General features: G+C 40.7%; 2 protein-coding genes across 5 annotated transcripts in view; both read left to right on the forward strand.

The window, feature by feature from the left end:
* LOC116045413 overlaps positions 1-13,669 on the forward strand; it is a 977,204-nt gene that overhangs the window by 537,096 nt on the left and 426,439 nt on the right. The window lies entirely within an intron of this gene.
* col12a1b (collagen, type XII, alpha 1b) overlaps positions 1-13,669 on the forward strand; it is a 158,383-nt gene that overhangs the window by 12,105 nt on the left and 132,609 nt on the right. For all 4 annotated transcript variants that reach the window (XM_035995046.1, XM_031293032.2, XM_035995045.1 and 1 more), the window contains exons 7-12: positions 522-686; positions 2,824-2,997; positions 4,074-4,364; positions 5,170-5,772; positions 8,555-8,836; positions 8,927-9,202. In XM_035995046.1, coding sequence (XP_035850939.1) covers positions 522-686; positions 2,824-2,997; positions 4,074-4,364; positions 5,170-5,772; positions 8,555-8,836; positions 8,927-9,202 — 1,791 coding nt within the window. The remainder of the gene's footprint in view (positions 1-521; positions 687-2,823; positions 2,998-4,073; positions 4,365-5,169; positions 5,773-8,554; positions 8,837-8,926; positions 9,203-13,669) is intronic.

Raw genomic sequence — 13,669 nt, forward strand, 5'->3', positions numbered from 1 at the left:
TGGATGTTGGACTGTTCAACATACTTCCACACTGCTGACATTTTAGCCACGTTAATGAGTAATGCCAAGTTACGTACGAGTTTGCGTTCTGCCGTAATTTGTACTCAGCTGACGTAAATGATCGGAGTAAGCTGACAGGGGTGACTGCCGATCCCTGATCAGTTAAAAAATGCCCATATCGGCTCCGATTGGGACATCCCTACTCTAATTGTATTTACATGAAGAAGGGGCCTGTAGCCAAAAAAACTCAGGACCAACTTAAAACGTCTCTGTAATTTACCCCTATGTGTGGTATTCACTTTTTTGACACAATTGGCATTTTCAATTAATACAGAAATAAGAATTTACATGTAAATACTTTAGAGTTTTCTGAAGCCCATTGTCAGTTAGGTCAGTTTGAGGTAATGTTTTCCTTATTGTATAGGGACTATAATAAAGAAGTGTTAAACCTGCACTATGAAAGCAGACACTTTCTGTCTGCATAATTTCATCCTTTTTCCCTGCATGGCTCGTTGCTCCAGGTGACGCCCTCAACTACCTCCTGAAAAACACTTTCACCGAGGCGGCCGGTGCCAGGACGGGTTTCCCCAGGGTGCTGGTGATCATCACAGATGGCAAATCTGAGAGTCCAGTGGAGAGTTACGCCAAGCAGCTCAGGAGCAGCGGGGTGGAGATCTTTGTCCTCGGTACGTAGCCAGAACAAGTTTATTACATTCCACATCTTACATTTTCCATTCGCATTTAATGCCTTTAACTGCCGTTCGTAACAAAAGCAGCTTGTGATGATGTAATAATAGAAGAAAGAAGAAAAAAAATTACAAGCGAGTGATAGCAAGTTTTATGTATGTTTAAGCACAGGCTTCGCTGTCAGACTTTCCACAAACTTCGGCTGGAGGAACAGAAGTGGGCTGTTGCTATGGTGTTAAAGAGGGCTGGTGATAAAATAATAATAACACATAATCTTCTATGGTCTGTGAAAACAGGTCACTGATGGATAACTGCTGAGTGAAATATACTCTCAGTGCTTGCAGGAGAAGCTGGTAACATGCAGGAGTGACACTGTAAATGTTCACTTCTGCTAAAAAATTAACAAACAGACCTCATAATCAGCCTGGTCATCAAGTTTCTGGAGTTACTTGTTATTCATTTCAAAAGGTTGAGGGTGGTGGGGTTTTCTTATTTTGATTACAGTCACAGACATTTGCATTGTGATATGTTAAAGCTATAGTGCGTAGTTTCTGTCGCCCCCATGAGGAATTCTAAGTAATGACAACAAAACTGTCGGCGTGTCCACATGATACAAGCCTTCCGTGATCACGCACCCCCCACCCCTCCTCCACACAGTTGCTAGTAGCCAAGGAGACACGGAGGATTAAAAAAACACGATGGACTCTTCAGAAGAGCTTATTATCTTCACTCCAGTTTCTGCGCGGGAAAGTCACCGGACGCCACAATCTTCTGAACATAGTCATACTGAGAAATCCAGAGAGAGTTGTGTGGAGCTGATAGTCTTAATTAGCTTTGTAGCAACTCATTTGGCAATGGCTTGAATATAACGGATGTTTATTAATATCAGAAAGTTACACTCTAAAGCTTTAAAGGAACATTGTGCTAGGTGTGAGAAAAATATTTCACGTCAATATGTCCAAAAACGTGATACATTTCTTTCTTTGCACAAACAACATTCTGATATATTTATAAAACTGTGACTGATCAGGGATAAACAATAAAGTCCTCCACTTATTTACATTGTTTTCCCTAGTAACTACGCAGTCCACAAACAGAAACAGGCATTCAATGTCCGGCATTAAGACATAACCGTGTGCGTAAAGTATTTACATTTTTTTCGTTCGATTTCATAAACGGGGAAAAAAAACATAACATGAAAAAGAAATACTGAAATCCAAAAGGTTTTAAAAGCACAGTGTAAAGTACTGCAGTCAGACTTATCCACAGTGTCCACAGTAAAGTACACTACTGTGTAGAGTAGAGATTAGTTTTTGTCAGTCAGATATGTGATAAAGGAAAGAAAGGTAAGCAGGACAGGAAGGAAGGAAGGAAGGGAGAAGAAAAGAGGGAAATAACCAATGAATGAACGGAAAATCAGGGGGAAAAGAAGCAAAGAAACAATGAAATATAAATAAAGGAAAGAAGAAAGAAAAGTATGTTATATTATGCTCATGGTTCACTTAGAAAGAGTAAAATGTTGTGGAGAAGAAGTAGAAAGTCTCCAAAAAATTGAATATAACAAAGTAAAGACACTGATGTTCAGTATTGGTGTACAAGCACCTTGTTACTTTCCCCTTGTGTCGATCAGAATGTTCACATTGATATTTGACTAAGTCAGACTTTTAATAAACTACATTCTGTAAAGGCTCACAGCTTTACTAATAGTGTCCAAGTGTTACAAAAAAATATATAGGATTGTAAAACTCATATTTACTGCCACGCTGTCAGACTTTCCAGCGGGAGCGGAATAAAAAAAAATGAAGGCTTTCGATTGGGTTGTGAATCCAGCTGGAGAACATTTACTATGCTTCATATATGTTTTATACATCTTTATAGATTGCTCATTACATACAGTATTTACAGAACTGGAGTAAACACACCCTTTACCTTTGACACCGTAACCCTTAACACGATGCCAGTGACTTTACAATCCCTGCTATGAATTTTTCTGGAGTTGCCTCTTAGCTCAGAAATGAGTGAATGTCCCTACATTAAGCAGGCAGGGACAATCACAATGGGTTCAATCGAATAAATTACCATATACTGTGCATTTACCACAACTTAGATTTTTTTGTTTGTCTTTGTCCGTTTTAGGTATCCAACAGGCAGATGAAGAGGAGATGAAGCGGATGGCTTCCACGCCTTACAGAAGTCACATCTATAATGTCGCCAACTTTGACTTGATCAAAAATGTGCAGAAGGAGCTCATCACTCAGGTGTGCGCTGGCGTCGAGGATCAACTCGGCTCACTCGTCAGTGGAGAAGAAGGTAAGATGTGATACAAAAAAACCCATTTTCTGGGTAACAAAATGAAGAGTATCACATCTGTCTTAAACAAGGTTTTCACCTTCTGCCTTCTATTGTCCCTTTTGTACATTGTCTTAAAGCAGTAGTAACATTTTGGGAAATGCACTTATTCGCTCTGTTAAATAAGAAGATCGATACCACTCTCATATCTGTCCTAATTTGAAGCTTCAGCTAGCAGCTGCTTAGCTTAGCATAACGACAGGAAACGGGGGAACAGCTAGCCCTGCTCTGTCCAAAGGTAACACTTCCCCCTACCAGCTACTCTAACACTCTCTTATTAACATGTTTTACGTATTTAGATTAATGCCAAAGTCTTTGGACAGAGCCAGGCTAACTGTTTTTCCCTGTTTACAGTCGTTAAGCTAAGCTACGCTAACCATCTACTGGCTGTAGCTTCAGATTTTACAGTGGTATCAATCGTCTCATGCAACTCCCTGTAAGAAAACAAATAAGCATGTTTTCAAAATATCTAAAGATTCCTTTTGTATTGATATTTAAAGGAGAATTCCGGTCTATTTCAACACGTAGCTATGTTGTTTGTTGTCACGTAGTGCTGTCAGTAGCGAGAAAAACGAAAATAATCGGTGTTGCCTACACCAAGTTATGCTACTGCTAGCTTTCGCACTTAGGCAGCTGAAACAGGGCAGGTTTTAAACGTGCTACGTTGATACAACAAAAATATTTATTAATTTAATGATTAAATAAGGTAGTGTCTCCAAACTTACCTCACTTGTCTCCTGCCAGTTGTACTACAGCACTTACTTTAAAAAAATAAGCATATGCCTATTTTTGAAAATATTTTTGTATCGCTTTTCAGTGTTGTAGTTTGTAGACGGTCCCTAAGCACTTGTCTTGCCATAGTTGCGTGTTGAAATCGACCGGAATTCTCCTTTAATGTAATTATATAATTTATTATTTAATCTAATTATCACCTTTTTGAATATATTTTCTCAAAACCAAAATAAGGAGACAAATGAGTGTACATTTAATGCACAATAAGATTCAGATAACTCTGATTCTGACTCTGATTTTTGCAGCTGTTGAGCCAGCCTCTAACCTCCAAGTCCTGGAGGTTGCCTCAAAGTCTGTGCAGTTGACCTGGGGTGCCTCTATCGGAGAGGTTTCTGGATACAAGGTGCAGATGATCCCCATGATGGCTGGCGCCAAGCGGCAGGAGCTGTATGTGGGCCCGACCCAGACCTCGGTGATGGTCAGAGACCTTTCTCCAGACACAGAGTACCAGATCAGTCTGTTTGCCCTGAAGGGCCTGACGCCTAGCGAACCCGTCACGGTCATGCAGAAGACGCAGCCAGTTAAAGTTTCACTGGGTGAGTGCAAAATAGTGATTCCCAACTAGTCAATTTTGGCTTTCTAGTAAATGTGTGATACGATGAAGGTTCTTCCCTTACTTCAGACACAAAGAGTCTTCAATAACATGTCTGTGCAGAAGATCCTCTGATCGAATGGATGAGGCAGCAGGTCACTTTACAGGAATAGTTCAACATTTTGGAAAAAATGCTTATTAAGATAAGGTAAAATAAGATAGAATTTTAGTAATCCCGAATGAAATTCTTGTGTCGGAGATTGCTCAAAAATCTCTGGCACAACGATTTACCTTTTTTATTCTCACGTTTGAGCCAAAAGGCGATTAGCTTAGTTCCATAGCTTCCTCTAAATCCACAAGTCATTGTTTATACATCTCTTTTTGTTTACGGATTAAAAACAAGATGCATACTGTGTGATACTTAGGTTTAGGAGTGTTATTTTTGAACTTCGTACAGAGTCAGGCTAGCTGTTTTCTCTGCTAACAGTCTTTTTGCTCTTCCCAGCTTTAGCACCATACTTAAAAAATCTCAATCCCTTATCATCAGCACCACAAACCTCCACCGGGCGAACCTGATGCTGTTTCTGTCATATGAGAGTTAACAAAATGACCAGCTCCAACTTGTAAATACCATTTACACCAAGTAATTAAGGAATTAATTAAGGATTCCTTAAATAAGGAAAGAAACTGAGGATGAAAAGTCTTAGAATACAGTATAAGTAAACACCCTAAGATATATTTCAATGTGCTATCGTTGAAGTTAGTCAATGAAAACTTTGTATTGTGCTTTGTGTGTTTTTCCAATCTAGAGTGTTCTCTTCGCGTGGACGTTCAAGCCGATGTCGTCCTCCTGGTCGACGGTTCCTACAGCATCGGCCTGGCTAACTTTGCTAAAGTCAGAGCTTTCCTGGAGGTGCTGGTGAACACCTTTGACATTGGGCGAGATAAGGTCCGGATCAGCTTGGTCCAGTACAGCAGGGACCCCCACACAGAGTTCAACCTGAACACTCACCACGACCTGAGTGCCGTGGTCAAGGCTGTGAGGAGTTTCCCGTACCGCGGCGGCTCCACCAACACCGGCAGGGCCATGAGCTACGTGAGAGAGAAGATCTTCCAGGCCTCCAAAGGGGCGCGACCCAACGTTCCCCGCGTCACCATCCTCATCACTGATGGGAAGTCATCCGACGCCTTCCACGAGCCAGCCACCAAGCTGAGGGATGCTGATGTGGAGATCTTCGCGGTGGGCGTAAAGGACGCTGTACGATCTGAGCTGGAGGCCATCGCCAATACGCCTGCAGAGACCCATGTGTACACTGTAGAGGACTTTGATGCCTTCCAGAGAATTTCCAAAGAACTCACACAGTCCATCTGCCTGAGGATCGAGCAAGAGCTTCGCAACATCCATCAGAGACGTAAGTAATGTTGCTTTAACCCTCTATGCTGATGACAGTGTGCTTTATTCAAGTTCCTATGAGCAATCTACCATTGTTTTAGGGTATAATTTAGATTTGATCAATTCTTTTTTTCCTTTTGATTCCTCATTTGTTGTGTCATGTTCGGGTTTAATTCTTGTCATGTTATCAGAAAATAAACCAAATCATGATGAAAGCAAAAGCAGCCATTATTTTAAGCAAATAAGGCTGAAATAGGTAGGCAAAAAAGGTTGTTTTTTTAAAAAAATTTTATTCTGTATGTTCCTATGCACAAGTGGAATATTTGGCGGTTTTCTACTGGTTTTAACTTAAGTTAAATTGTATCTTTCACTGTAAAGGTGGAAATTATGAATTACTTTGTTTGAATAGTTTGATTCTTTCTGTCATTTGTCACACTGAATGAGGCAGTTGTGACTCTGCAGTCAGACAGTATAATCAATTGTTTGTAGGAAGATTAGGATATGTTTCACCTGTGTTTATCCATTGTCCAGTAGTGGGAAATACTTTGCTAGGGGCAGATACACAAATTATTTTTCACTTTGGTTAACATTCACGAGATAGGTCATGGTCATGGCCTTGGCCGAGGTCTGCGCTCTCCGAGTGCCCTTCTAGTCTAATCAGTGGTCCAAACTAGCTTAGCATGACCAAAAATGTACCAATCATGGAGCACCAAGCTGTCAGTTTGTTTGTTTAGGGTTGTTGTTGAAGCGTTCACCAAATTTGCTTGTTTGCTAAAGACTTGGACACGAGAAGAACTTTTCTTAATCATAGAAATCTCAAAGTTGTTTATATTTTCTTGTGTGTGTGTGTGTGTGTGTGTGTGTGTGTGTGTGTACACACTATGGACAATGAACAATGATGAATGATTTTCATCAGTCTATGCAAGTTCATTTGAAGTCATTTCTTTTTAAGTACATGTTTAATTAGACCTACCAGTCAACTATTATGATTTAGAGCATTTGTAGTGATCAAATCAACATTTTAACAATTAATCACTGCATCAGTCAGTCTCCACTGTGGAGGAGAATACAGAGAAGTACCGACAGCCGTCCACATGCACACAATTACTTTGATGTCACTTTTCCAAGTGTGGATTTTTTCAACCGAACCCTCTCTTCGCCTCAATGTGTTAAACACATGTCCATCTTTTCATCTTTCAAGGCCAGAGAGAGTTCCTGCATGTGGAAATATTAAAACTGGGTCAAATAGTGGTTGCAGAGATTTCTTTTCATTTGTTTAAACTGAGTTGAATCACCAGATGACTGCCTGGTGTGTTGTCTGTCACGTATCCGTAAACACAACTTGACTTTGAAATGCATTCTTTCTTTTTGCTGAAATCATTAGCCATCCCCGAACATCTCTTAATCAAGTTTAAACAAGCAAGAAAAATTACTGGTAAATACTGTTTTCACCCACTTAGGCTATTAATCACGCTCTTATTTTGCCAAAAGGAGCTTTCAGGTCTGCCAACTTAGAATATGACTCACACCAGCTTTGATTGCCGATTATATAATTCTTATATAATATTGACTTTATGTCAACAGAAGTGTGCAGGAGGCTGAGTGAGCAGCGTAGTCACTGCTTCCATCCAACATATTTGCTCAAAGAGCTCGCACAGTGGGGAGTTTCACAGCCGCCCTCCTTGTGTTGTTTTAATGATGGAGCTGTCAGATGGGTTGTACAGTGTACATCTTTATTAAATGGCATGTAGGTCAGCCCGCCTACTGTCTGGATTCCTTCATTTGTTTTCTTTGGTTGATGTAGGGATATCACGATACCAAAAATCTAGTAGTCGGTACCGATACCACCAAAAGTACACGAGACTTGATACCAAAGTCGATACCACGGTGTGTAAAAAAAAAAAAAACGTCATCGATACCAATACCATTGAAATTTCATGTTTCTTGATATCCAATTTGAAACCACGACAAAAAACAAAACGATAAGTCCCATGTCCTCCTTTATAAGGTGTATTTAAGAAATACAAGGATAACACTTGGGGGTTTAAGTGGACGGGGCAAGGAGAGCGTGATTTACATGTCATCTGGAGATAACGTCAGTCTTCTGAACCCACAGCCGGCTGCTCTGAAGCCTGACATCAGCACACAGCCAGCATACGGTACCGTCTTCCATGAGTTGACCCTGAACTCCCAGACAGCAAGCATGTTTAGTTACGTATGTCTCCCTCTGCCGTTGTTGTTGTTTTTCACATAGAACCGGGCTGGTTAAAGTTAACTTAACTGACATTATAGAGGTCCGCCAAAACAAGCGCTAGAGTTAGCTAATGTCAGTAGCTATCGTTGCCAACGTTAGGCTGTGACAGGCAACGGCAGAGAGAAACAGATTTACTTTCTGTTCGGGAGCGAAAGCCTTTGCTGTAGATGTAATGTTACGGTAAAGCCAGAGGCCGACTGTGGTCGGGTCAAGCCTTCAATGAGCAACATGTTGCATTTAGCGGCAGACTAGAACACTTGTAGTTATATACTGCCACCGTCAGGTCCGGAAGAATTATCCCTCGGTACCTACGGTACTGTAGAAAAACGAATACCGTCATGTTGGAACTACCAGTTTTTGTGACATCCCTAGGTTAAAGAAGTCTTGGTTTATTTATTTTTTTACCAAAGTGCAAACCCACTTTTAACCAAGAGAGAGGCTCAGCTCAGTTAGCATCATCCTTGGTGATTTAGATTCAAATAATTCTCCCCAAGTTTCCACATGTCAGTGTGTCCGTTAACTTTGTTTCCTTCCATTTTCTCACCAGAACTGATCCAACCGAGGGCCCTTTCCTTCTCAGAGGTCGGCCCCAGAAGCTTCAGGGCCAGCTGGGAGATCGACCCCACTGCCAACGTTGAGTCCTACTTGGTTCAGTTCAAGCCGGCAGATGATGACAGCGGGCATTATGTGTCCATGTCTTTGCCCGGGGACACGCTCACCACCCTCCTCCCCCACCTGACTCCACATACTCGCTATGAAGTCAAAGTTTTTGCTCAGTATGAGAACTGGGACAGCTTGCCCGAGACCGGCTCTGAGACCACTTTAGAAGGTATGTTGACTCAAGACATTTACCTTTTTTATTTTTGAAGCTGGTAAATTGGAGCAGTGACACTAACTAACTTATTGACATTTGTTGCAGAACTAGGCTCTGTGCAGAACCTAAGAGTGTCTGAAGAGACCACAGACAGCTTCAGAGTATCATGGCAGCCAGCTCCCGGAGACGTCACTCGCTACAAATTGACCTACGAACCTGCAGGGGACGAGAGCTCCAGGCTAGAGACGACCACGGTCAGCGCCGAGACGACCATCGTGCTGCAGGAGCTACAGCCGAAAACCACCTACCGCGTCACCGTCACTCCTGAATACCCCTCCGGCTCCGGAGTGCCGCTGCAGACGGATGGCACCACCAAAGAAGGTAACAAGTTATGAATGTTACAAATTAGAAAAGAGCAATATTTGGCACTGGAAATGTCTCTCAGAGCATACAATTTGATGCATTTAGCATAAAAAAATTGCACCCTTTCTTAATCTCATAACTCAGTCCAACCAGTACACACAGATGTCATTCAAATATTACTGGACTTAGTGCAAGTTACTGTTTCTAGTGATAGCTGTTTCTCAGTGTCCATCGAGAATAAATGGCAAAAAAATACTTTTAGAATTTACTTAAAAAGTGAGCTGCGGGGTGCCTGGGTAGCTCACCTTGTAAAGCAGGTGCCCATATATAAAGGTTTACTCTTCGACGCAGCGGCCACGGGTTCGACTCCGACCTGCGGCCCTTTGCTGCTCGTCGTTCCACCTCTCTCTCCCCTTTCACGTCTTCAGCTGTCCTATACAAATAAAGCCCTAAAATGCCCAAAAAATTATCTTAAAAAAAGGGCTCATAATCATCGAATTTAAACTTTTTCTACAGTATCAAATGTAGTCCAGGTTTGTACCTCCATGGTAACAAGGCAAACAGCAACTGCTAGTAGCTACTGTATAACAGCACGACTTTACATGGTGCAGATTCATCAAAATATAAACAAAAGCAGGTCTCAGGAGCAGTGTTAGTACAATAACGGCAATATTTTCATAGTCATGGCAACATTACACCACCTGTTTTCATCAACCATAGCATGATGCATGATGCTGACACTCAAAATATATTCATGCTAAATAAAAACAAGCAAAAGAAATGGAATATGTGATTAAAACCCAATTGAAATTTACACTACCAATACATTTTTCATACAAATGTCGCATCAACAAGGTTGTTATATTACTGGAACTATTTTATAAAGCCGTTTTAAATTGCATATTATTATTTTTGTCTTTTGTCTTTCACGGACACTTGAATAGCGTAACATATCTTTTAATTTTGGGCCAGAAGTTGAGCTCTGAAGTCCAGGAATCTGAGTAGCTGGAAAAGTGACGGCTGAGTCAATGGTTCTGATCCGAAACAGGTGCCTGCAGATGTCTTATTATCATTCTCTTTGTGCTATGGGACAGTAAAAACTATTTAAACTCAACTAACTAATTTAAAGACCACAGGGGAAATAAATTCAGACTTTGCTCTGACATCCTCAGTGACTCTATTTGTCCATGTTTTATTTTATTTTAAAAGTCATCATCTGTCATTTGGCGTTTTCTTTCATTCCAAAATTTCCTGGGAGTGCCAGGAGTCCACACATTTTTGACCCCAGTGGAAAGTCAGCCCTGCAGTGTTAGTACAACCTGCCACCCATCCAGCTCCTCGTCAGATCTGTCCCGCCTTACAGGGAAAGGAATGAAAAACAGACAGAAGCACAGAAAGCTGGGAAATAGAAGTGGGCCAAGATGAACTCAGTGGTGATAAACAATGGAGAAGGAAAGTGGTGGAGATTTCCCCCCTGGGTTAACAAGCCTCTAAACTCTGGACAGGGACGTTAAACTTTCGTGATCTATCGTAGATTCTTGAAGAGAGATTATGTCATGGAGAAACTTGTTAGGGAGGTAGTACGTAACTTTGGAAGGCATTTAAAATGATTGAGACCTTGAGACAAGTTGCTGGAAATTAAAAAAAAATGGTATTCCTGTCTACCATGGCAACAGCATTTCTCACCGTGTCTGGGTGTACTGTTCACTTCCTGATTCTAACAGCTGCTTGAGGTGAACTTTTTTTTAAACCTTTTTGACAGTTTATAAAAAGAGGCATGATTAATCCCAGCTTGCACCTCTTTGACATGAAACACCCAGCTGGCTCTGAGATGGATTTGTCTTTTTCCTCCCCCTGTATGGCTTACAATATTGTTCCCATTACGATGTTTACTGTGCCATGACTTTATCTCAAAACTATGACTTGATGCAGTTCCTTGAGGTTTTGCATGAATTGCCCTTCTTTGCTTGCAGTCTTTTCCACCAAGTCCTGTGTTGGGACAAAAGCACATACCATATTGGTATGTGCTTTTTCAAGACTCATTTTTGGAAAAATACTTTATAAAAGCCAAATATTGTTTTCGTAAAGAAAATCATTTTATTTGTCAAAATAATTGTAATAAAAACACATTGAATAAAACAAGGTAGGCTGTTGTTTTTAACATCTTTTTAAATAAAATATTATTAAATATTGAAGGCCTTCAGCTGAATGGCTGCTCTGGCAATGGGCATCCCATCATTACGTTTTTCTGTCACGTAATCACACACTCTTCTGTCAATCTCTTGGATGCGGCTGCTTTGAGGATCACGGTTAGATTTGCATTTTTAGACGGTGTAACATCTCCATGACATTGGACAATATGACAATATGACATAAAACTCTCTTTTTCGACCAGCTGTTTGTAACATAAAAATAAAACAGATTGTGATCATTTAATTTCTATAGTTTATAGCTGACTTCTCTATTGGCTGTTGAAACGGGTGACGTCCCTTACGTTCTGTGACTTGAACAGCTGAAAGTCTAGACCCCGATTATAAGACAACCCTACTTTATATTCGGACCAGTACCGTAATACTTGGTTACATAAGCATTATTGTCTGACTATTTAGGAAAACAGAAAAATCCATGACTTTTCAGTAGGAAAAAACACTCAGTCAGGCAGATGCAACAATAAATCATTTCACAGTAACACTCAGCAGTAGATGTTAACACCAGGGCACATGAGTCACCTCCTTATTTTAACAGTTAATCTTTCAAAGGGGAATTGTGTGAACATGCCCTACTTACACTAAATTCTAATCCTGGTAGCTGCCCAGTACAAACAACAGCAGGCAAGGCAAGGCAAGGCAAGGCAAGGCAAGGCAATTTATATAGCACAATTCATATGCCAGGCTAATTCAAAGTGCTTTACGGAATGAAAAACAAAGACAGATACAGTTTAACAACAATACAATATACAGACACACATTAACAACAGTAAAAACAAGAGTGAAATGATAAGATCACATGGAAAAGATGATCAAAGACAAAAGGATAAATAGCTGCTTTCTGTAACCTTTGTTGGCGTTTATATATAGGAATGAATTTGAGTACTTTATGTGACTTACAATAATAATAATGATGTGACTAAATAATTATCATATGTCTGTTTTTCATTAGCAAAAATATATTTGCACAAAGAATTAAAAACTTCTCCTGTTGTGTGGCTGGGTTGGCTCAGTTGGTGGCGCAGGCGCACGTGTGCATAGAGGTTTACTCCTCGGCGCAGCAGCCGCGGGTTCGACTCTGACCTGCGGCCCTTTGCTGCATGTCATTCCCCCCTCTCTCTCCCCTTTCATGTCTTCATCTGTCCTGTGAAAATAAAGGCCTAAAAATGCCCAAAAAAATAATCTAAGATAAAAAAATAAAAACTCCTGCAATACTAGCATGGATTGTTAGTGATCGCCTAGTCTCGCTTTGCCAGACCATCCACACGCATGGGCGGCGCTAAGCTCCACAGAAAAAGCTCAGATTGGACAGATAGTCTAGCTAGCTGTCTGGATTTACCCTGCAGAGATCTGAGGAGCAGTTAACCATAGTCCTCAGAAATCTACCAGAGGTTAGAACGCCAACACAAAGAAAGAGGAAGGTGACGGACATCAGCGAAAATGCATGCATCCGGCGGAATTTTTTGCTGCACCGGAGAAATCCTGGAAGTGGAACGTCGAGGATATAGACTACTGATCCACAGACCAAACGTGGATAAGCAGGCTCCTCATGCCTGGATTAAACTTCCAGAATACCTGAGATTGGCCAGCACCTTTCAGTCTTTTTAGTCAGGTCTTAAAACATTCCTGTTCTCCAGGGCTTTTTAAACCTGTTCATTGCTTGATGATAATCACCGCTAAATTATCTAAATGCGGCTTTGTACACTAAAAAACAAACTAGGGGCTAAAAGAGGCTAAAAAGCTCTGTAGAGCTCCTAGGTTGGTTTTATCATCTTCCTGCAACAAATTAACCACATGCGGACTAATTTCATTCAGTGTTAACATCAAAAATGTGGTTTAATTAAGGTTTAAAGAAATTAAAATGTCCTTTAGTTGAGGAACAGATTTGTTAATTCTTTATAAATGAAGATACAGCTCCCCTTAAAGTGCAAGTATGTGTCCTGAAATGTGTCCATTTGATGATCGACTGTTTTTTCAAACGTAAAATGAACTAAAATAAACACACATATTAAGATATCTTAATATCTTTCTTCACTGCTAAATTTCTGGCACCCAGCTGTGGCCCGCTGATCCTCCCAGATTAAGGGATTACTCTATTTTTATTATGACTTTGTGGCTCAACAACCACAGCTAATGCTTGAGGTTTTTCACTGTAATTGCTGTGACGAAATCCTGGAAGGCGACCAAATCGTCAAAGAGCTCTTAAAACAAACATTTGATACAAGTCCGTGTTTAAACATGGCTCTCTTTTTGCTCCAGACGTGATCTCGCTTTCAAT

The sequence above is a fragment of the Sander lucioperca genome, chromosome 19 (genome assembly GCF_008315115.2).
Source record: "Sander lucioperca isolate FBNREF2018 chromosome 19, SLUC_FBN_1.2, whole genome shotgun sequence".
In the NCBI taxonomy this organism is placed as follows: Eukaryota; Metazoa; Chordata; class Actinopteri; order Perciformes; family Percidae; genus Sander; species Sander lucioperca.